The following is a 23,777-nucleotide window of genomic DNA, read 5'->3' as shown; positions in this document are numbered from 1 at the left end:
GACAGCACCATCCCATATGATGGTCCCGTGACACCAAGATCTGTGTCACTCCTGCATGACTTGATCTCTGATCTCGTCGTTTCACCACCTGGGTGATCATCGTCTCAGGTGCATTCTCTCCATAGGCCGCTGTTCCATCATCAGTTGCATCCATTCACCATTATCCCTTGCAGCGGTGTGACCGACCCAAGGCAAGGTGGTGCTTGTCTGAACAGTCAATATGATATCTCCAATTTGCGTTCGCTCCCTGATATGTAACTTTTCGCTTTCTGCCTGCCATACATGCATCTTTCCACGCATTATGTAATTCGTGTAATTTGCAGCATTGTTACATTTCTTGGTCAATGTCCATGTTTCTGATCTCCATGTGTCAGTCTACCTCCCAAACTATATTTTTGTATTGCCAGCTGTCTTGTTTTTGCCTATAATTAGCTTTGGCCTCTGGCAATGTTGCATTATTACAGAATGCTGTGTTCACTAAGGATAGAGCCATCTATGAAATGTTGGGTTTTGTCCACGAGAATCAAGTTAATTTCAATTCTGACATCTTCTGTTTTTTCTTATTTTTATACCATCTAAATATAATTTTAAAAAAATTTCCAACGTTTAAAAGTTGTGGAGTAACATACAATAAAAATCTAACCTAGACATATCAACTATAATAAGCAAACCGTAAACAAGACCGACGTTGACCATGCCAAAACACAACCGTACGTAACATTGTCTCTGTATCATTGTTACCCGGCAGCAATCGCCATGCAGCAATCAGAACATGTGCAGATTATGAAACTCAACTTGTGTAGCTGAATGAGCCCTTTGAAGATTTTCAGAGTTCACATTTTTCTTTCTTCCCTGTCCCATTACATTATAATTTGTCCCTGTGTCGGGAAGCTCACAGCGCCACGTTACCCAGACTTCTCCATTCAAATGCAGATAATTGCGTGCGTGTTCTGCCGTTGCACGTTGCGTGCATGGAAGCGAGATATGTGGGTAGTGGGTGTGACGAGAGGAGATGCACAGTGACGTGGCCTGTTTAACACATATACTTTCGCAACCAGTATCCACAAGAAAGTTTTTTTTTTGGGTTAGATCGCGTAAATATAAATGTGTCGTTAGCCCACCACCAGCGGTCCCTCGTTCGTCGCTAGATGCAGAGGTTTCTTATTTGAACCCAGCGGTCGCCCTGATTATTACTGTGTGTGTCATAGCCGTGATAATACGCTCTATCGGCTTAAATCGCAATGGTTAGTGCCGGCACCACGGTCCAAATATGACCAAATTCGAAAATGACCCACAGATTGGGTTCATCATTGCAATCCCTTTGCCCCCAACGGACAGATTAATGCCCGTTTACACGGACAGCTGCCACTGCAGGTTCCCTTTCAAACGTTTGAGATGTAAAGCACTCTGAGACACAGTGGCATTACAAGAGGGCATGATATGAAAGGCGTGATTATCCTGATTAACATTCCCTTATGGATTCTTACAAAAATCATTACATGCCTATTGGTATTGTAGAAGATTTGGCTGGATGAGTCCTTTCTGACTGCAAAAGGGGCTAATGGCCCTGGTGACCCTGGCCCTTAACAGCTGGGGTGGCTCGCTCGGTAGAGCACTAGCCCTCTTAGTCCCAGAGTCGAGAGTCCAGATCCAATCGGGGAGCATCTTCATCCATCGGTCACCAAGATCGTCATTCTTCCGATGTTCATTTAAGTCAGCGGTGCATTCTCTATTGAGAGATGGATACCACCGTATAAATGTGGACACATTTGGGAAGCGTATTAAGCTAATGCAAAAATGAAATATATATATATACTATGAAAGTGATATGGTAATGTTACCATCAGCTGTAACGGTCACGTCATCATGCGTCCATGCAAAATATTACATCACCATTCGAAACTGGTGATGTCTTGAAAAAATTGTCTTTATAAACCCTCTTATATAATAGTTTGAGAGCCATAATAGCAGCTGTGTGAGAAACACATGTGGATGCATGTTGAAGAAATCCAACCACCAACAAGAACAACACACACGATGCTGATGAAACGTGCGTGTAACGGACGGGCGTGTCGCGATCGGTCAGACGTGCCGGATTCCAGGCCTCCGGATAGCCGCCCAGTGATGCGTCAGCAGAGCCTGGAGAGCCAGCGCGTGGCCGGCGAGTTCACCGACTTCCTGAAGCTGCTGCGCAAGCCGGCGGCGCAGGACATCTACAAGCGCTGCCGCGCCTGCATCGAGGGCATGCAGCTCAAGAGGGTACGGGCGGCGTGGCGATTACGGCGGAGCGCGCTCGCTTGCTTCTCGTGGCAGGCCCATACCGCAGCGATCCCGGGCTTCAATTGTAGGCGTGTATTGTTGAACTTTCGCACCATGTCGCCAACCGTGCTAATCGGAGGTGCGGAGGGAGGGACAGCACACTAAACACAAAGCCGTAGAATCTTATTATTTTCTTCGGGATACTTACATTATTCTTTGGCATGTGTCGTGACGGGTACTGCAAGATTTGGCAATGTCCATCCAGTGCACACTGAGGTGCATTGGCTTTCCGGTTGCCGAATGAATACGTTATAAGATCACGCTCATTACACACAAAGTGCTTGCCACAAATGAACCACAATGCCTTGCTGATCTCAAATAGCATAAGTCATCACGCCAACTCTGGTCGTCTTCGCAGCCACTTTTGGCAGCGGTCGCTGCATTTTCATATGTGCTTCTGCGGCCGTCTGGAATGCTCTTTATTCAGATATTAGGAAGCCACAATCTAGATTGAAAACTCATTTCTTTAGAACAGTTTTTTGTGTTTAGTTTTGTTGTCCTTCCCTGGCACCTCCAATTAGAACGGTTGGCTACGTACGGTGCGAAAGAAGTTCAACACACATACATGTTTTATTTATTTATTTAAAGCTTTCGTGACTGCAGGGATTCATAGTCTTGGTTCTTTCGGTAAAGTCACGTAGAAGGAAAATAATAAAATAATATATTAATTATATTATTTTATTAAGAATATACATACATGCATTGAATTGTGTGTGTAACAATCATATTTTTTAAAATCACTTTTAATCTATAACCTAATTGTAACATTTAAATTGTTGCTCAATTTAGTAGGCAGTAATGACTATCCTCTATTGCGATTCGATGAATGTCCATGATTCCGGTCATCTGATTTAAAAATGGATTGAACATCTCATTGGTATGCTTTTTTTAAATCTCACTTATGCAGTTTTGTTTGTGATTTTATCCTAAATGTAACTTTTGAATCTCTTTTTCTTATATAATCTACATCAATTATATTTCGGCTATCTTGAACAATTTCAGTTTTTGGTGAAAGTAAATTATTATATTTCATAGATTAATGGGTGCATAAATACCTGCTTGCCAGTTAGTCATACACACATCTCAAAGCTTCGCACGCACACTTAGTTTGTTCTCCTCCTGCAGCACCGATTAGCACGGTTGGCTATGTACGGTGCGAAATAAGCTCAGCGTACATGCACACATACAGTGGTTGGGCAAAACCTTAAGAAACCACTCCAAATGGACAACCACAGGGCGCAGGCTGGTGCTCTCTTTTAGACAGACATTTGAAAGCCTCTGGTGTCACTGCCAGCTTTCCTGCCGTAATGATGCGTATCATCGTCACGACACGAAGGGGATGCATGAAGGCAGGTTGATGCGTGGCAGATGGCATTGCTTTCTGATTAGACGGCTTGGGATCGTATTGATGAGATGTAAAGGTTTATTATGTGTAAACCAGGAAGAACTGCCTTACTACAAAAGCTCTTTGGGCTGTCCCACCACCACAGTTGTGAGGTTCACAAGCACAGGCCAGATGTCCGTCTTGGCTTCCAGTTGCGCTCATTACACACAGTGCTTGCCACAAATGAACCACAATAGCGCACTAATCTCGTCAAGGAGCATAAACCATCACGCGAACCCTGGTCATCCCCACAGCGGCTTTTGGCCAGCCATCTAACAAAGATGGTCACCGCATCGCACGTTTTCAGATGTGCTTTTGCAGCCATCTGGAATGCTCTACCTTCCAATATTAGGAAGCCGCTGGAGCTATGCACTTTTAAATCTAGATTGAAAACTCATTTCTTTAGAACTGCTTTTTGCCTTTTTTGTTTGTTGTCCTTCCCCCGTACTGCCAATTAGCATGGTTGGATACGTACGGTGCAAAAGAATTTCAACATACCTACGTACATTGTGTGTAAGAATCGCCCTGTGTTCATTGAGACGCTTCCAGAATTGCACCAAGCCTGCTCTTTGAGAAGGCGGCAGTGTTACACGCAGTACTGTATGTGCGTGTAATGTAATATGTGCGGTAATGCAATATTGACATGACACCCGCCCATTGTGCGATGCCACATGGGGGGTGGTCTGTGCATTGTGGTCTGTGGATCGTTTTTTGTTAGCACTCAGTGTGTGAACTCCTGCGTTGACTGCCTTTTACCAACCGCAGTTTGTTAGCAAAGCGGAATCGCGCATTTGAACTGATGTGCAGCCTATCTTGACTAAACAAAGCGCAGTTGTCACTAATGGATTGAAGTTGTATTTTAACACCTCTGTTCATTTGTGTGTTTTTATTTTTAAAGGACAAGAGCATTGAAGCACAGTCGGACTTCGTACAAGACTTTTACCAGACCATGGCCGAGCGGCTGCAATGTCACTCTGTCTTCAAAGGTACTTTCACGCCGCGTTACTGCCGGGTTGGCTTGACCAGCACTCACCATTCAGGACTCCCGGGTGCTTAATACGAGGCTCAATCATTGATAAATAATGAAACCTCTTGGAGATGTCATTTTCAATCTTGTATGCTAGGCAAAAAGAACTTGGGCTTTGACAACATGAAATTCACTTACGGGATGTGCCTAATTACTTTGACGTGACTTTAATGAAAAATGCCGACAGCATTGGGCTGGCCACTCCGCGCGCGCCCGCGTGTACGCGCATTCAATAACGCGGCGCAAAGCTGCAGGGGCTTCAATACTCGTGCGCTCGCTCCCTCGCTCGTTCGCATGAGCCGATTTAATTCGTGGGGGTGTCTAGAGGGTGGCCGCTGCAGCTCAGGAATTCTGTCTCGTGCTTCCTGCTTTATGCACCGACGCGTAAACACCGCCGCAGAGGCTCCTTTCTGCTTGTGCGTGATACGGCGGTCCCCGCTGCGCCCGCTGAGCGGGCAACGCCGCGTCGGCAAAGTGCATCTCGCCAAACACGAGATATTGCGGATAATAAAAAATGAATGACGGCACAATTCAGGATCGTGAAACCCGCCCCCCTCCCCCAAAATCTATAAATAATTCATATATGCTCAGGACAATGGCATAAGGCTACACAGCTTGTATGACTTGCGTGATTTGCGTGGTATCCTGAAATGCATTCAAAGGATAGCGTTTACGTTTTTATTATGAATTGTCATTGCTGTACCAGTGCGTACCCGCCGCATGGTACGTCGTTAAAGTCAAATGTCAAATTTTAGGAATGATGGTATCGTTGTAGTGTACACGGAGCGGGTGGTAGGGCCCACAACTTGCACTCAAGGTTCTCCCAGTCCAACCCCTGGTAAAGGGTCAAATCAGCCCTTAATCCTCTGGGGTCAATATGTACTTTATGTATTGTTGATCTTCTTTGGCACAGTAAGTAGCCAACCGTGCTAATTGGAGGTGCAAATATAGACGGGTGACAATATTGTGTGTGACAGGAAATCAACAACGGTTCTGTGTGCAGACTTGCCCCACCAAAGAAATGTGGAATTTCCACCACCAGCTCAGATCTGTAAACAAAGGATGAGTGCAGCCCCATGGTCAATTGGGCAGGACACGACTTTAACCTTTTATCTTTAAGTGTTGCATTTATACTCATCCTGTACTTCCCAGCACACTGAGTAAAGCATGAGAGCTCAATAAAAGCTCTCATGGGGATAGCCCCCATACAATTGTTTTCAGAATTAGTATCATTATTTATACTCTAGGAATCCGATAAGCTATAAAGCTCTTTTTCAACACGTGTCCAGTTGGGGTTGGTCATAAAGTGACAACAACAAACAATACAAAAACACGATAGGAGTGCAAAGTTTCGAAAAGGTAAGCAAATCACTAAAAAAATACAAGTACATCTAAACAATTTTTAAGTTACCAGGTAAAGCCCACTGAACTATTAGCTTCTTATTCAGAAGCGACCTGGCCACAACAGATGATAGCTCAATGAAGTGGCTAATCGCGTGGGAATTTATAGCAGCCAAATAATCCAAATGATGAACAGCTCCTGATTAAACACAGTGGTGGAAATTGGCGGAAAAGGACTTTGTCCCCGACATTAATTTAGTCGCTCGGTCTCTCGAGTCGTTGACCGCAAGAGTAGAAACGATCCTCCCATGTCCCCGTGACAATACGGGGTCCCGTACGTACAAATATGTTCTCGCTTGTCTTCAAAAGAAGTGATTTCATTCATGCATTGGCAGGGAGGGAAAGCAAGTCCGGGCAAAACTGCCTACTGCACAAATGTGTTGATTTCCCAGCACAGAATGCCTTGAGCACGCAAGCTGCTCCGGAGCGTAAATGCGAGCGTTCCACGTGAGAAGCTACGTTGCGCAAATTTCAACCGCAAGGCTCGCGATACGTTATGAGCCGTAACCCCATCGGTTGCGTTACGTGGACATCACTTCCCTTGGTTGTCGGATGCTGGTGTTTCTCGTATATGTCTCACAATGACTCGTGTTATTTGCGTGTTTTATACAGCACGTTCTGTTGGTACTCAATTATGGAAACGCCCTTTATTCTTGCTTTGCGCTGGGTGGGATTGTGTAATGAAAAAGAAGAGTCAGCAAAGCTGTGAGAAGACCTTTTCAATAATCATAGCTGTGTGGAAGTAAAAATATCGTGGCAATCTTTACACTGGAGATAAGGTTGGCAGATTCAATTCTAGGGGCAAACTAGCACCGCGCCTTGCCTCTCATGACCCCATCTGTTTTCCCACGGTCAGGGATCTTTTTTTGGGAGATTGCGTTTTCATTTTCCATTCGAGGCATCGCTCAGTGCTCCGCTGCAGTCCCGAGCATCGAGCTCTCGTCGTCGTAAAAAAGCGGAACTGGCGATCGTTGGTGACGAGTCGCAGCGCTAGAAATAAAAAAAGAATATATTTACGTGTCATCGACAGTCACGTGACCTGTCACGACATCTTTTGAGTACTACATATTTACCAATGTTAATGTTTTTGTTTATATAATTCAGTGTAATTTTTACTCATTAATAAGCAAATACTATAGATGATTAAGCGCGACATATATGCATCAAATCGTGTGTTTAAAATGTGGTTGTAAATATTGTGGATTTGCTCTCCAACACACCGGTTTGTTGTCCTAGTCGGGTGGTGGCGGGTTTAACGACACATTTGTTGTTAAGCGATCGAACCCAAGAAACCGATATTATGGTTAAAATGTGATGTTTGTTGACAAGTATATATTGTATGTAATGGGTTTACAGCAAATCAAAGCACTACCATTTTACCACACTATTAAAGTAATTATTTATTCTTAAATTGAATACCAATTACGAGTGGTAAAAAGTCATCAATTCACCAAAGCATTATAGGGTGTCCGGTAAATATTTGTATATATTTAAATAAATACAAATTCAATGTGCGCCCCCCATTTTTCATTAATGTCAATTAACTTTTATCTCTAGCAACTTTGAGAGTGCTGTTTGTTGCTGGCTTTTTGACATTTTGGGCCTTTGGGTCTGCGGCCTCCCAATGGTGTTAAAAACAAATGCCTCCTTATTTAAATTTGTATTTTCAAAGAACGGAAGTTTAATCATGCACGTGCAACCAGTTCTCTTTTCCCGCTTATCCCAGATGACTTGTAAAGTAGCCGGCTTCTTGCGAAATTAGCGAAACAGCTGTCATGATGCAGATCTCTGCTCCATCCGCTGAGGGATTGTGGCCCACTTGATAGTGCTTGTAACACACTCAGGGCTGACCCAGAGCAGGTGATGCTGGAAAAATTGCTAATGTTATGAGCTGTAAAAAAAAAAAATCTACCAAACTCATTATAAATTTTTATCGTTGGTTCTTTCGGTAAAGTCACGTAGAAGGGAAATAATAAAATAATAAAAATATGAAACAATAAAAATTATCACGACGTTTCGACTGCAACACAAGCAATCATCATCAGGTGTGAAATCCACAGTAATAATTATTTTTCATTATTAATTTGTTTAAATGTATGTATGTTGAACTTTCGCACCGTACGTAGCCAACCATGCTCATCGGAGGTGCGGGCTACGCAGTAGCTCAGTGTGTATTTGTTTTTACGGGTTAACAGATGTATTGTGTAATTAATCTTTCGTGGAATAAAAAAAAAATTGCCCTTTAAACGAGCCACTTAATCCGGCAGTAGGTTCGCCAAGGGGTGTAAGTTACAAGATCAATCGACCAATCTGAGGAGACGTTGACGCCGTGGCCCCACAATGTCCCCCGCGTGTTCCCACGTTCCCCCTCGCCCATGGGGGGAGTCGCCGCTAACTTGTCGGGGTGGCATGGTAGAGGCGGCTCGCGTCGAGGGGGCGGCGTGCGGCGGCGGCGGCGACGGCGTCGGGCCTACGGAGCCCGCGGAGGAGGCTCGCGTCTCCTGGTTGAGCGCGCTGCGACGCCGCAGTTCCCTGGGCCGCAGCGCGGCGGAGCCCATAGCCCAGCCGTGGCACGCGCAGCGCCGGCAGTCCAACACGGCGGCCAGGGAGAGTAAGGGCAGCGGCGTCTTGTGTGCACGCCTGGGTTGGATTTTTATTTTTTCCTGTGCTGGCATCGTGTCCGACTTCTTGAGTGCACGGCCCTTGCCTCTGTGGGGTTTTCCTGGTTCTCTGTGTGTGCCACCCCCCCCCCATTCCCGATTGACTGTTACGTGCGTTTAAAGGGTTGCTCTGGCTGGCAAACAACACTGCTAACATTTTAGAGAATTTTTTTGTAGTTATTAATGGCTCCAGATCTGCACACATAGCCATGGCATATTTCCTTCAATCCATCAGGTATTCACCAAAAACCTTCACAGAATAACAACTAAATACCAAGAACGACAGCGCTGCATTGTTATGCAAAGGTCTGTTAAAGCATGTTGCTTTCATTAATCCACTTCCTTGGGGCATTGAGGTTGATGTGTAGTACTTGAATGACCATTTGGGTTCACACACGCAAGCATAGATACACAGGATGTGCACACATGGAGATACGCACATAGAAATGGTTAACTTATTAGTGTAATTTTATATACAGAATATGAGTACTTGTAGATGTCAATTTGCCTCCGTTTTATATTGATAACTTTATTAAACGATTTCATTCAGTGTGGGCAGTGTTCTGTCACTTAAAATATTATTTGGTGTGGTTTTTATTCTGAGCAGTCGGGTTAATCGTACCTGACAGTTCCATCACAGCCACGATGATGCATTACCCACAGTTGCTACACCACCATGGTGACGTTTCTGATAGCTTCCATTCTCACAGGCAAGCACAAAATTGTCCTGTTTGCTCGTGCAATTGCCTTGGCTTGCGAGTCGGCGATCGGTTAGGAGAGTTTGATTTGTTTTTCCATCCGTTTTGCTGCTAGGATGAGACATGCTTTAACACGCTCACATTGATGAATATTAACAGCAGCACTGGTAATGCCACCAGAGTAATTCTTTAAAGCCGCTGTGCCTGATGAGTACTGGTGATTTGTTTAATTTCCCCACATTTAGGTGAAGTACAGTTTTAAGCATTGTGTATATTTAAAAGCATCGTATTTCAAATCTTTCCCGAATGATGAACGGTGCTCGTCCTCTGGTAGGCCGGTGAATCGTTGCATGAAACATCTTAAGTGTGTTTTCCCCTCCCCCGTAGCTTCGCATTGCATTAAATGGCACACGTCGGGGGCAATTCTGCCTTCAGGCTTTCTCTACACCTGGGCCGCGAAAGCCAGACACTCTTGGTCCAGGAACCATTCTCTCCACATCAACTCCAGTGTCCACCTCCCAACCGGCATTGCAGCGGCACCAGCTGGCGCATTATTTTACCCACCCGCTAGGGATTAAAACTCATGTCTGCATGATTGACAGCCCTGTTGTCTGAGCTAAACCCTGGCTGTCTGATGCAGATGATGCAGGGTGTCCGTAAAGGCATAATCCGTAATTACATTTTTGGGGTTATGGGAACAACAATGCATTTGCCAGAACGCCACAAAGCTTGTGATCTTCAACAGCACAACAGAAGCAGTCAAAATAATAATAGTAATAACCTCCAGATGTTGGCAAACACCTGGAACTCTGGAATTTCGGATGATACCTTCCACGATCATTCGATAAAATAAGTTTTGTGCAATGTTCTCTTTATCAGTAAAATCATACTAATTAGATGAACAAAAGTAACACGCTCTTAGTTTTAGCCCGTAATTACACAGAAGTATGATTGTGTCAGTCAACCGCATTCTGAAGTAAAAAAAAGTGTCTTAGTTGGCACTGAAATGGACGGGGAATGAAGGGAAACCCACACTTAAGGTTTTATGCAGCTGGCCACCGTGGTGTGATACCCTGAGAGTTGGCGTGGCGCTGTGCGCGGGATTTGTGTGTTCGCACAGCGCTGGGTCCTGCCTTAGTGTAAATGGTGGAGCACGGGTGTTCAGCGATGGGATGTGCCCCGAAGTGCCTCATTTAAGCCACGGCCTTGCACCACATTCGGAGTGAAAGGCCCGAATTTGCTGTGGGCTCTAAAGAGCAGTTTGCTATTCTCTCCGCAAAGGATATAGAACAATTGCCAAGTTTTGTTCATGGATTTTTAATGAAACGTTTTGTTTATGGATTTTTAATGGAACGTTTTGTTTATGGATTTTTAATGAATGGTTTTGACGTTTGTCTTCGTTAAGTGGGCGGCGATGGGGGGGGGTGCCCATTATCTGAACACCTGCAAGAGTTTGATTGCCACCGATCCACTGGCTAGGATGATTGCACTTTGCATGATTGTCTTTGGGTTTGCTGTATAATCATTGCTAGACAATATATGCTGTTTCCTCAATTAACCTGTGTGCTTTTCAAAAAAATCATCATGTTATTTTTTTATTCCACATTTCAGGATAATGATCTGTATAATCCTATATAGCCCATTGCATTTAAAAAAAGTTTCATTTACGAAATATCAAGTCTTTTCAGTGATTGTCATGTCCTAATGGCACAAGAGGAGACATTTAGACAATTGTTTAACGAACGATAAGTAAAAAAAACCGTCGCACAGTTTCACATGCTCGCGCGCACTCCTCTGATCAATGTCTGGCTGTTAAGTCACCTTGCAGAAAGTAGCCTCGCATGCAACCAAGGCGAGCTCACCGCACGCCTCTCTCCGTCGGCCAACGTCACACTTGCCTGGAAGTAGCGGCTCTCCGTTATTTATATGTTCAACAGGCGCCAACGGTGGCGAGATGTTAACTGCCTCTCCTGGTATACAGGAGGTCGTCGTGGGTTCGATGTCGACCCTGACGATGCCTGTATATTTCGAGTTGGCATATTCTCCTCGTGGCCGTGTGGATATTTTCTCCGGGTACTTCCTGTTCTACCCTCCGCATTTAGAATCAACATGCGTTCAGAGTACTGTATTTGGCTGCTTTACATTTCCACGTGATAAGCCACTTCATAGGGGCTATGACTTGTGATAGCCAGGTTGCTTCTGAAAAAGAGCTACATTGCTCAGTGGGCCTTTCCTCGTAAATAAAAAGTTGTTTTTTTATTTCTATAGTAAACTAGGAATTGGCTAAAGTTGGTCGCACATCGGATGTGCTTGTGCGCAAGCCGAGCGCCCTGCTGATGACGAGTGTCTGGTCGGTGTGACGTGAACTTGCGGTGCTCTAATTTGGTGTCGGAGGAGCCATTCTTCAATGGGGAGCGATTGCTCCCACGAGACAATACAACAGCAATGAAACCGTTCATTGCTGCCACGTTAGGCTGCACCACCACGTGTCTCGGTGGCAATTCAGAGTCCATTATTTAATGCACTACTAGCATGCTGCGTAAGAACATTTAGTTTCCGTAACAACCCAAATGATGCTTCAGGTACATTTTGTGTTTTTTTAGGCTTGTGTCCCTTGCTGAACATTCATTCCTGTGAAAATGACCCATGTGATTCTAGTGATGCATATTGGCAGTTAAAAAGTCATAATGCAGCTGCCCCCTACCACAGGATGGTTAGATTTAGGCAAGATAGTTAAACCAATGACTTACATCTATTAACCAAATTTTTATTTTATTTTACTAGGTAAGACCTCACTGAGCTACGTAGCTCTTCTTTCAGAAGCGATCTGGCTATCACAAATGATCTCTCAACGAAGTGGCTTGTCACGTGGAAATTTATAGCAGCCAAATGCTCTAAACCAGGGGTCGGCAACCAAAACGAACAAGAAGAGACATTTATTTTTAATTCGGTAAACAAAACTCCACATCTCTTTGAAGAGCTGCATTACGCTGTGGTGAATACTGGACGTTGGCCCTTAATAAATAACTGGCACGAAACAGCCCTTTAAAGAGCCGCAAGTTGCTGACCCCTGCTTCAAACGCGTGACGTTGATTCTAAATGTGGAGAGAAAAACCGGAGGACCCGGAGAAAAATCCGCACGACCACGGGGAGAGAGAGACACGCAAACTCCAAATACACAGGCGGCAGGGTCAGGATCGAACCCATGACCTGCATACTAGACGGAGTTAAAATCTCGCCACCATGGCGCCCTCCGTTCCCTACTCACGTGCCCAGCGAGCACTGCATCTTCATGGATAATAATGAACACAATTTATTTATAATGCACATATTTAACAAATTGGATGCGTTGTTCGATCGAGATCTCAGAGGCGCTCCGAGCCAGGGCTCAAAGTCCCTCGTGCGCAGCCTGGACGGGCAAAGAGAGGGAACGAGACGCAGACTCGCGTAGAAATCAATATGCATCGTATGCAAACCTGAACACGTGCAGGTAGAGAGGCGAGCGGTTGAAGCAAGCGGCAAACCAGAAAGCAAGTTCCATGTTTTCTCTTTTATGCGGTCACAACGGATGTGTTTCCAAAACAAGTGTGAAGATGCTTCATGAACGAGAAGGAAACACTTTAAAGTGGCTTTCGGCAACTCTGCTGTAGCGGCCGAGTGACATCTCTGCAGTAATGCATTGAAACGTAAATAAGTGGCCGTGCAGTGAGAATTGGTTATTCACTGAAGCGAAAAATACAGCACAGACAAAACGGGACAAACGAGACAGCGAAATCCGATACGAAAAATTACCAATTTTTCTTTTGATTCGCCACTTTAGATTGTGACGGCTAAACTAGTTTTTGTGAGAGTGGATTGGGACATGCTTACAGGGCTAGGACGTTGAGTGAGTGGTCCTGTGTTCGCTGCCTCTCATGAATTGAGGAATCGGCGAAGGGTCCCTCTGAACCGTTTAACTTTGGCCGGCACGTGTCGTGCGCGCATGCCTTCACAGGTGCTTCCCCAGAGCAGGTGGAAAAGATGATGGACAACATTGAGAAGTTCATCATGACGCGATTGTACAAGAACGTATTCTGTCCCGAGCACACGGACGACGAGCGGAAAGACCTGGCCATCCAGAAGCGCATCCGGTATGCGTCGCTCGTGTGCATGTTGGTAGGCGTCTGGTGGTGGGGGAGGGTGGAGGGGCGGTGAGGTTGGGGGGGGGGGGTGGCTTTGATGCTTGTCCTCAACGATTATCGTCGTTGGTGATGTGAAGGTACCGTAAGCAGGCGTGCGTCACCGTGCCGGTAATGTAGTCCGCGGGAGCATCTGCCATGAATCATCTTTAAGCAGAGGAGATTCGTAAAGAGTCTAGGCATGAATCATGTCACAGCCATTGCGGTTTAACTTCTCAGTTGATTTTTTTCTCTTTTGCCGTTTTCGTATAGAGACTATTGCTTTGCTCTGCAGACTGTAAATATGCCAGAATGTGCGCAACTTTGAATTTCTGTCAAATACGTGCGGTCTTTGTAGTGCTGGTTTTTGCACGATTCTTTAACTTACGTTGCTGTCTGTAGTTTGTCCTAGCTCTCTAATACACGTGAGAAATGTTCAACATTTCCTGCCTAATTATAGCAGGAAGTGGGCGGGGGTGGAAATTGTTATCGGATCACCATGTGGCTGCCTTTCCTACGAGCCTGTGGTTCCTCCTCGCACCTCCGAGTCATCCTCTTCGAGAGAGGGTGAATGCTCCACGGCACGTTACAAGTCGAAATCATCACGCGAGATGAAAAACAAAAAATTGCATTTTTTTAGATCGCTTTTGCCGTCTGCGTGGGCATGCAGGGCGCTGCACTGGGTGACCCCCGTGCTGCTGGGCGTACCCATCAATGGGGACAGCCCCCAGGTGATCGACATGGTGGAGAAGGCCATCACTGGTACGTACATGCGGGGAACGCGCGTCATGCCCCCCCACCCCCCCAGCGAGCCGCCGCACCTGTGGCTTGTCGTGGGTCGAGCCGCAGCTTCGGGTGTGTTCTTGCGACGCCGCAGCGTTGGGCACCCGTGCTGGCATTATAGCACAACCGGCAAAAAACGTAGCGAGGGTACGTCTATAACGGCGGTGGTATGAAGACGAAGTCCGCGGCTGAGCGGCCGGTCGCGCGACCTGATTGCACGCGACTGAATCGCCTATGGGTGGATGCAGAGATGCCCACGTACAGGCGTTTTGGTGTGAGCTTGCGAATAAGTTGCGCGACATCGGAGAGACGTGTCAGAAAAACGTGTCCGATGTGACTCGGCGAGTCTTTCCTTTGTAATTGAACGGCATGCTTATTTTCACACGTAGACTTTCGCGACCAATATTGCCAATAATATGGGTTAGATCGTGTAAGTATAAATGTGTCGTTAAGTGGCACAGCAAGACTCGGATTGTAAATGTGGAGTTGCTCTTCAACACACCGGTGTGCTGTACTAGTAACAAATTGGCATGTTCTGTTTACGTGACCTTACTAATTGGTTGTGTCGGGTGGTGGCGGGTTTAGCGACACATTGATATGTGAATGTGCGCGTGTGGGCACGATGGTACACGATGGTACGCGATGGTGCGTGTGTCCTGAACCTCCGTGCCACCCACCCCTGCCACCCCCCCCCGCCCCCACTACCCACCTTCCCCACCCCCGCCCCACGGTGTGACCCCGCAGACATCATCGAGATGGACTCGAAGCGCGTGCCGCAGGACAAGCTGGCATGCGTGACGCGCTGCAGCAAGCACATCTTCAACGCGATCCGCGTGTCGCGTGACGAGCCCGCCACGGCCGACGACTTCCTGCCCACGCTCATCTACATCGTGCTGCGCGCAAACCCCCCGCGCCTGCAATCCAACATCGACTACATCACGCGCTTCTGCCACCCCAACCGCCTCATGACCGGGGAGGCCGGATACTACTTCACCAACCTGGTATACGCGCGGCACACGCAGCGGTTTGCTCGTTTTATCCACCACGGATGAGTTGGTGGTGGCGGTGATGACGACGACGATGATGATTAGGGTGTTTTGGTGCACCGATATGGCACGCTCTCGCGATACGCATGTGGAATTGCGCGTTGTGAGAATGCGTTATTGTTGATTCTTGTAGATTTTTTTTATTTTGGTTCACCGTAAACAAACATTAAAATACAAATTTCCCCCCGAATCGTGACGATTATACAATCGGGAGGGATGTGAATTACCAATGACGATGTTTATGATAAGTCGACTTGGCGCCTGACTGGGATTTGAACTCGTGCCCCTTACGAAACGGGAGCTGAGCTCGCGGATCCTCTTCGCGATCTTTGATGACGAGCAATGTCCTGGGTGCAGTTGTCAGCAGTCGGTCTTGTGACCGCTGCAAAGGACTCGTAAAGCCTCCACGTGCTTTGCTGCCATCTACTGAACAAATGTGCTTGGTGCACGAAACCGGTTCGGGGACGAGAGAGTGACGCGGCAAACGACGTTTGACTCGTGTCTCTTGTCACGTCGAGATTTTTCTCGCCCCATCCCATTCCGTGAGCTTGACAATCCGCCTACTGCCAACAGCATTCCCATTCCTATCTAGATTAAGAACGAATTTCTTTTCAACTGATTTTTTTGTGTTCAGTTTGTCGTCCTTCCCCCCCCCCCCCCCCCCCCCCCCCCACTTCCGATTAGCACGGTTGGCTACGTACGGTGCGAAAGAAGTTCAACATACACACAGCGTCTTTACCCATGTTCGATCTTGCCTGGGTCTGCCTGATTTTGTCTGCATCGCCTTGCGTGGCGGTTGCCTGCATCTCACCGCCTGCACGACTGTTTCTGCTTGTCTCTGAACGTGTCTGACCCCGCGTGCCTCCTCCGTGTTCCCTCGCCTCGCCCGCGCTGCCTCGCCGCGACCCCCCTCAGTGCTGCGCGGTGGCGTTCATCGAGAAGTTGGACGCGCACTCCCTGAGTCTGACGCCAGAGGAGTTTGACCGCTACATGTCGGGGCAGGCGTCGCCACACCGGCCCGGGGGCATGCACATGAGCAGCACGGAGCCCGAGCTGAGCCCGGCTCTGCGGCTCATGAACCACAACCTGAGCGCGCTGCACGAGCTCCACGAGCGCCAGGGGAACGTCATCGCAGGTAGCGGCGGTGGCGGTGGTGGCAAGAGGGCGGTACAATGCCCGCTGCTGTAACACTGCGGGCGAAGGGCGCTCGTCGACAAGCGGATGCGCGCATCTTGCCCAGTGTCACTGCCCTTTTGATCAGGAGGCATGTAACGGATTCATCACTTGGAATCGACTGTTAATCTAACGACAGGTGTATCGAATCGTGAGCAAATCGAATAACCTTACGTGTATAAGCAACCGAGTTGTGTGAGCTGCGAGCTGTGAACCGTAATATTCACATTGCCCAATCGGCATGAGCGGTGGCATCGCCCGGCAAAACGCAGAATTGGAGGTTGTAGGTGACACACGCTGTGCAGGTGAAATAACAATCGCAGATTTGCACAAGTTACCCCGCACATAAAATAGACTGCTACATTCTTGTTTGAGATGTTTAACATTTTATGCAATGTTGCATTTATGCATTTGAAAAGCAAGACCGCACTCATGAGACGTAACAAGCCAATGCGACAGTGCGTTAGAACGTGTACATTTTTGTTGTTGAAACAAATCATGACCTCCCGGCTTGAGAGTTCGTCTCAGCGTGGGGGAGGAGAGGTGAATTGTTACGTGCCTGCAAACGTAGCCACGCCGGCATCGGTGGGATCGCATTGCTCAGAGGTAACGACGTACGTCAATTTGGCACCCTCTGTGATGCATTAGCCCGTTGTGGTTGGTGACTCTCCACGGCAAGACCTGGATTAGTGTCATTCCTTACAGACACACCTGAGCAATAATAATAATACATTTTTGTTTCACAAAAGTTCACAATTTAGGAGGGGGGGGGGGGGTGTCTTGCATTTGGCTGATTCACCACTTGATCAGGGCTCTTATTTTGCTTAAAGGAGATCAGAGAAAAATAACCACACACGCATATAGGAGTGGACAACACTCACAGGTGCACGGCGATGAGTTCACAAACCCACTTTCGGTTATAACATCTACGTGCAGCGCACCACCCATTGCCCTCCTGCAGAAGGTGCACTTTGTAAGTCCCATACGCAGAAAACCGTGCAAGACGAGGAATATAAACGTTTAGTCCAGTCCCAGGTGTGCCGTGTCAAATGAAAAAAAACTACGCTGCCCTAACACACATACCCAGTCACCAATAGGTGGCAGCATATATGTGTACGCTACTTTACTCCACACACACATCACTTGCTCTGTGTGTGTGTGCATGCGTGGTGCATGGGGTAGATTTTTTTCTATGTAATTTAGGGGTAAATCATCTCAGTCTGTCAACACATTGCACCTGGGTCTGTCCCATGATCTCTTGCCAGCGGGCGTTCGACACTTCACGTGGCCTTGAAGTGCTCATAGCCTCGCACAAGCGCCAGGGTGACGTCACCGCCACTTAGTGGCGAATGGCGGTTGTTGGTACGTGGGCATTTCGTGTAGGCAGGGTCAGGGCTGACCATTAAACATTCTCACTTGCCTAATAACTTATCCAGATACTATAGTAATGCTTGGCCTTGGTAATAGACTGTTGCGTTATCTTCATACGAAGCTTGAGCGACTGCGCGAACGGCAAATGCAACTTTCCCGGGCCGTTGCCATGAACGCTGCTGGAATAACAGCAGCTTGCGTAATAGGTAGTCGAGGACTTGTGCATTGTTTGACGGAACTAAAAGGCGGTTCTTGTAACCGTGATGGATGTTGTTCAATCTTTGCCGCGCGTGTGAACCTTGTCCGTCGGCAGGGGCACGCGAGATGGAGCGCCATCTCATCTCCTGGCAGGAGGAGGTGATGCAGCAGGTGCAGGACGTAGTCGACAAATTTCCACTGGAGGTGCGGCCGCCCAGCGCCCAGCAGCTACAGCAGCAGCAACAGCAGCAGCAACAGCAGCAGGCCGCGTGTCTCGCACCTCTGGACGCTGACAATGAGGACGACGACAAGCTACCGCCCCCGCTACTGCCGCAGCCGGCAAGCAGCTAGCAGCAGCGGGTGGCCCTTCGGCACTCACTGCCGCCACCCCCCCCCCGCTTCCCATCGCGAAGCATGGAGCGCTCTTCCCTCCCCAACCCACCCACCCGCGCATTTAATTCAAAGGCGCCGGGTCATCGGGAATGTTTATCCGGCTGAGCGTAGCTCGCGCGCTCGCATCGCGCGAATATTACTCCCTCCGTGTTTTTCCCCCGCGCCTAACCGCGGGCCCGGCCCCGTCGGCTGGAAGCTGTTGGAGCTATCGCTGGGGGAGCTTAAGCTGTACAAAATGAGACTGTGGTGTGTAACTCACTGACCGCTGTAACGATGGAGCCCCGAGCATAACGAAGCCACTTTGAAGCTGCTATGAATTGATTCGCTGATGAAAATGAATCGCTACCCTCGTGATATGTGCAACATTGTTGAGAGAATCGATCCTTTTAATGTTGTATACCTCGGCCGTAATGTGTTGACATGACCCTTGCTTGCCACTAAGAGGCCACTCCAGTTCACCACAAGGTAAAACATTTTTTTTTTAATTCTGAATCGTGGCCTCGAATCTTGAGTTGGTGGCAAATCATCGAATTGTACGGAGAGGTGCACGGAATCTTTCCGGCGTGGTGGCTGCAGCCGGCCACACTGGCACGGTGGTGGGACCGGCTGCAGTCGCTGGGCCGCTTGAAGGCTTCGTGGCGGCCTTCAGAAACGCCGGCTGGCACCGCCGCCGTGACTGTGTGAGGTCGTGCTTTTTGGTTTTCGTCGCCCTTGAAAGTCACGGCCATGCCAGTGCTGCACGTAAAACTGTGGGTGCGAGAACCACTATGCCAATGTCAAGCCTTTTCTTTACCCGGGTGTATGAAGGCATTTCAGGCCCCCGTTCCTTAATCGACGCATTTCAAGCCCTGGTCCCTGATTGGCTTAGGTTGAATCGAGACTCGTGTGAATTTGAAAGGAACTGCACGGGTGTCAGCTGACCCTCTTGTTGCTGTGATCTTCAGTGCGGTGCTGCTTTTGAAGCACTTAGAAGATGAGCGATTTGGCATGAGCGTAATAGCAGACCGATGGACGAGCCGCGTAGATTTTTCGTTCGTGCTTCGAAAGCGAGCATTTAAACGGCAGAAGAGACACAGCCGTAACATCCTTTTTTGCACTTTCTGTAAAATGTAGGTAGGTAAATTATCGGGAGCTAATTTGACCTGATGTAAAACATTGAGGAATAGAAAATGTATGTGTCAATTAGCAGCGTTATTGCTCGAGTGAAACCGGGTAAGACTGGTCCAATTTGAGGCTGGTTAGGTCATGGCGTGAGCCCTCCTTTGCCACGATGGAACGGATAGCACTTTAGGGTCCACCGGTTCAAGAACGGGCGTTCGTCGCGCACACGCAAAACGAAACCGACCTTCGGGAACGCAAGTTTGCGAGCGGGTTTTGCAAAAACCTTTACAGTCCGCCGTGCACGACTCGCGAGAAGGCCTCTTTCGGATGATAACTGGGGGGCAAGGCATTTGTTTATTATCCCACTTGTAACTGTTTGACGTCGATTAGACTTTTCAAACGTCGTTGTTAACGCTTGAGCCGGAGAAACTCTGTACGCGCGAAATTCCGCATCTGCTTTGTGATCTTTCACAGGTTTTGCGGGTATTTGGCGCCATGTTCGCTTCCTGCATCTGTTTTACAATTGATGAAGATCGGATGCCTTGTGCAAGACACTTCCCCTGAGTGTTAACCTCCTCGTATCCGGAGGTTTTTTTTTGTCTCCCAGCTCCCCCTCCCCCCTTCCCAAACATCCCAAGCAGGACAACTCCAGACAAAGCCACTGGGGCTCGGTGAGGCTCTCCTAGGTAAATAAATCATTGGTAATAATTCTTTTTTTTTATGCGACTTGGTGGGGGCAAACGCTCTGCCAGGTCCGGCAGTCTAAACTCTTTCTGTCATGCCTGGCAGCTCTTCTGACAATGTGCTCTTTAATACCGCACCGTGTCGCCTCTCTCTCGCCCCTCCCCTCCCCCCTTTGTCGAGACAAAATTCACCAATCCACTATCGGGCATTGCACTGCGCGCATGGCAGTGGGCCGCAAAAAACGTGGGAAGAGGCTGGAGCCATGCCGCGTCTGCCCTCCACGCACTCCTTGCTGATCCCAGCCCCCCCTTTTAATATTGTACACAAACACACACGCGCACGCACGCAAGCATCCCGAGTAAAGTAATTCCTCGTCGGTCCGTTTCGATTCCACAGCTTTTACTCGGCAGCGGCCGAAAGTCGAGCGGCCGAAAGTCGAGCGTACGGCGAAGCGGTCGCTGTACGCCACCACCTCTTCTTGGGAGAGACTCCGTGAGTGTTCGCCACGGTGACCTCCGCAGTAAAGACCGTGCCGTGAGCCCACCCCGCGTGTCTTCTTGTCCGCAGCTTTAGTTCTGCGAGCCTGCGTGGGTTGTTTCGCGTTGATGTGACTTCCTCCCCCCGTTCTCTCCAACTCCCCCCCCCCCCCCCATTTTTTTCTTTCCCTAAAGCCAAAGTGGCGTTATTCTGTTCGGTATATTTATGAGTTCCAAATAAAAACGCGAGAGAGTTCTGTTTGGAAAGCTTCGCATTTTGTGGTTTTTTGTTTGTCATTGTCGCGTCTGTAATAAAAGCCGGGCGTTCCGTTTGTCAGTAGACTAAATTATTAAAGCCCTGTGAAAGGCCTGAATCTAAAAGTTACGGAAAGTGGACTCCCCCCCCCCCCCCCCCGTCAGATGTGGGGGTAAAAGCTGATTCAACAGGTTTACAACAATCGTCGACCCCCCCCCCCCCAAAATGTACTGTCCCCCCACCAAAAATATCTATTTTGTAGGCATATACACCTACACACCCTACATACAATAGGCAATAGTATCTACAGAATCAGCAGAATATGCTATAGAGTCATATATACCTACACACCCTACATAAAATAGTATATGCTATAGAGTCCTATATACCTACACCCTACATACAATAGAGTCAGTAGTATCTACGATATAGTCATATATGCCTACACACCCTACATACAATAGTCAATAGTATCTACAGAATAGTAGAATCTGCTATAGAGTCATATATACCTACACACCCTACATAAAATAGTATATGCTAGAGTCCTTTATACCTACACCCTACATACAATAGTCAGTATCTACGACATAGTCATATATGCCTACATACAATAGAGTCAGTATCTACGATATAGTCATATATGCCTACACACCCTACATAAAATAGTCAGTATCTACACACATTAGGGGTGGGTTAGGGGAGAAGAGGACATCAGTGGGGGCGACGGGAGAGGCGCTAAGAAACGAGAAGCCCTCCCTCGGAGCCAGAATCTCGGCGGTAGCAGGCCGCCAAAATGCGAGTTTGTTAACTGCCTCTAACGCATTTCTCTGCTATTGCGCTTGCCCGTCACGGGGGGTAGGTGGGTGGGTGAGTAGGTGGGTGGCCCATAGCTGCTTCTCTATTCTACGCGGATTGTTTTCAACATTAAGTGGGGAAATGCGCGAATCTCGAGGCGCGCAACGCAATTTGCACTTTAAAGAGGCTTATTTGAGTGTCTCCGTTGGCCTCGCGGTGGGGGGTGGGGGGTGCCTCACGCCGTCTGGGGGAGGCGGCGGCGTTGTTCCTTGTAGCGTTGATTCCGCGTCCCGAGATGCGACTCGTGGGTTTTTTTAATTTCTATATTTATAAAGGCTGCGTATGTCACGTTTTCGCGATTTCCGCTGCGTTTTGTTTACCCTATTTTTGTTGTTGTTGTGGCTGCGAGGCATACTTCATAAAGGCAAAGGAGGCATTTGAACTGCTCAGTGCAAGGTTTGGAAATAACAAAAAATGCATTAATGCCCAGGGGCCTGTCATGACACAACTGCGTGCGTTGGCTGTGTCAAGCACCCCCCCCCCCCGTGACCCACAACCCCCCCCACTTAATGCGATGAGCCACCAATTAATTGTTGCGGGATGTTGACTACCTCGCCCGGTGTACAAGGTGGTCGCGGGTACGATCCCCACCCTTGACGCCTGCTGTGTATTTGGAGCTTGCGTGCCTCTTCCTGCTTGGGTCCTCTGGGTGTTTCTCCTCCACACTTAGAATCAACATCGCGCGTTTAGAGTTTGTGGTGCGTGCGTGTGTGTGTGCGTGTGTGCGTGTGTGTGCGTGAGTGTGTGCGTGTGTGCGTGCGGTGTGCGTGTGTGTGCGTGTGTGCGTGTGTGTGCGTGGTGTGTGCGTGTGTGCGTGCGTGTGTGCGTGTGTGTGTGCGTGTGTGTGTGTGCGTGTGCGTGCGTGGTGTGTGTGGTGTGTGCGTGTGTGAGTGCTGTGTGCGTGTGTGCGTGGTGTGTGGTGTGTGTGTGCGTGCGTGTGTGCGTGTGTGTGTGCGTGTGTGTGTGTGCGTGTGCGTGCGTGCGTGTGTGTGCGTGTGTGCGTGTGTGTGCGTGCGTGTGTGCGTGTGTGCGTGCGTGTGTGCGTGTGTGTGTGCGTGTGTGCGTGCGTGTGTGCGTGCGTGTGTGCGTGTGTGTGTGCGTGTGTGTGTGCGTGTGTGTGTGTGGTGGTGCGTGGTGTGGTGTGTGTGTGTGCGTGTGCGTGTGTGTGTGCGTGTGTGTGTGCGTGCGTGTGTGCGTGTGGTGTGTGCGTGTGTGCGTGCGTGTGTGCGTGTGTGTGTGTGTGCGTGTGTGTGCGTGTGTGCGTGCGTGTGTGCGTGTGTGTGTGCGTGTGTGTGTCGAACTTCTTGCGCACCGTACACAGCCAACGGTGCTCATTGGAGGTGCGGTGGGGAAAGCCGACAAACGAAACAGAAAAAAAATCAGTTGCGAAGAAATGCGTTCTCAATCTAGATGGGGAACGGGAATGCTTTTTTGGGGCAGAAGGTGGTTTCTAGATTTGAAGCTTTAGTGACTGCAAGGATTCATATTCTTGGGTGTTTTCGGTAAAGTCACGTAGGTAAAAAATTCAATTAAAATAAAATAAAAAATCACGACGTTTCGGAGGCAACACAAGCCTCCGTCTCCAGGTGGAACCGTCACAGCACGCTCGCTGTATCAAGTGAAATTAATAAAAGTAAAATAAAAATAAAATAAAAATCACGACTTTTCGGAGGCAACACAAGCCTCTGTCTTCAGGTGGAATCGTCACAGCACGCTCGCTGTATCAAGTAAGGTGGATTGCCAAGCTCGCGTAATGCCATGGGGCGAGATAGATCTGTGTTGCCTCCGAAAC

At 48.1% G+C, this 23,777-nt stretch overlaps 1 protein-coding gene across 3 annotated transcripts in view; it reads left to right on the top strand.

The window, feature by feature from the left end:
• The window catches only part of RABGEF1 (RAB guanine nucleotide exchange factor 1), a 28,253-nt gene extending 7,123 nt beyond the window's left edge, over nucleotides 1-21,130 (top strand). For all 3 annotated transcript variants that reach the window (XM_061562036.1, XM_061562037.1, XM_061562035.1), the window contains exons 4-10: nucleotides 2,087-2,259; nucleotides 4,602-4,689; nucleotides 13,484-13,619; nucleotides 14,317-14,408; nucleotides 15,174-15,430; nucleotides 16,391-16,610; nucleotides 18,333-21,130. In XM_061562036.1, coding sequence (XP_061418020.1) covers nucleotides 2,087-2,259; nucleotides 4,602-4,689; nucleotides 13,484-13,619; nucleotides 14,317-14,408; nucleotides 15,174-15,430; nucleotides 16,391-16,610; nucleotides 18,333-18,568 — 1,202 coding nt within the window. In that variant the 3' untranslated portion in view covers nucleotides 18,569-21,130. The remainder of the gene's footprint in view (nucleotides 1-2,086; nucleotides 2,260-4,601; nucleotides 4,690-13,483; nucleotides 13,620-14,316; nucleotides 14,409-15,173; nucleotides 15,431-16,390; nucleotides 16,611-18,332) is intronic.
• Nucleotides 21,131-23,777: the final 2,647 nt, after the last annotated feature.

Source organism: Lethenteron reissneri, chromosome 28 (genome assembly GCF_015708825.2).
Source record: "Lethenteron reissneri isolate LAM-NWPU_2019-01 chromosome 28, ASM1570882v1, whole genome shotgun sequence".
NCBI lineage: Eukaryota > Metazoa > Chordata > Hyperoartia > Petromyzontiformes > Petromyzontidae > Lethenteron > Lethenteron reissneri.
Note: the sequence above shows the minus strand (reverse complement) of the source record. Positions and strands in the feature narration are given on the sequence as shown.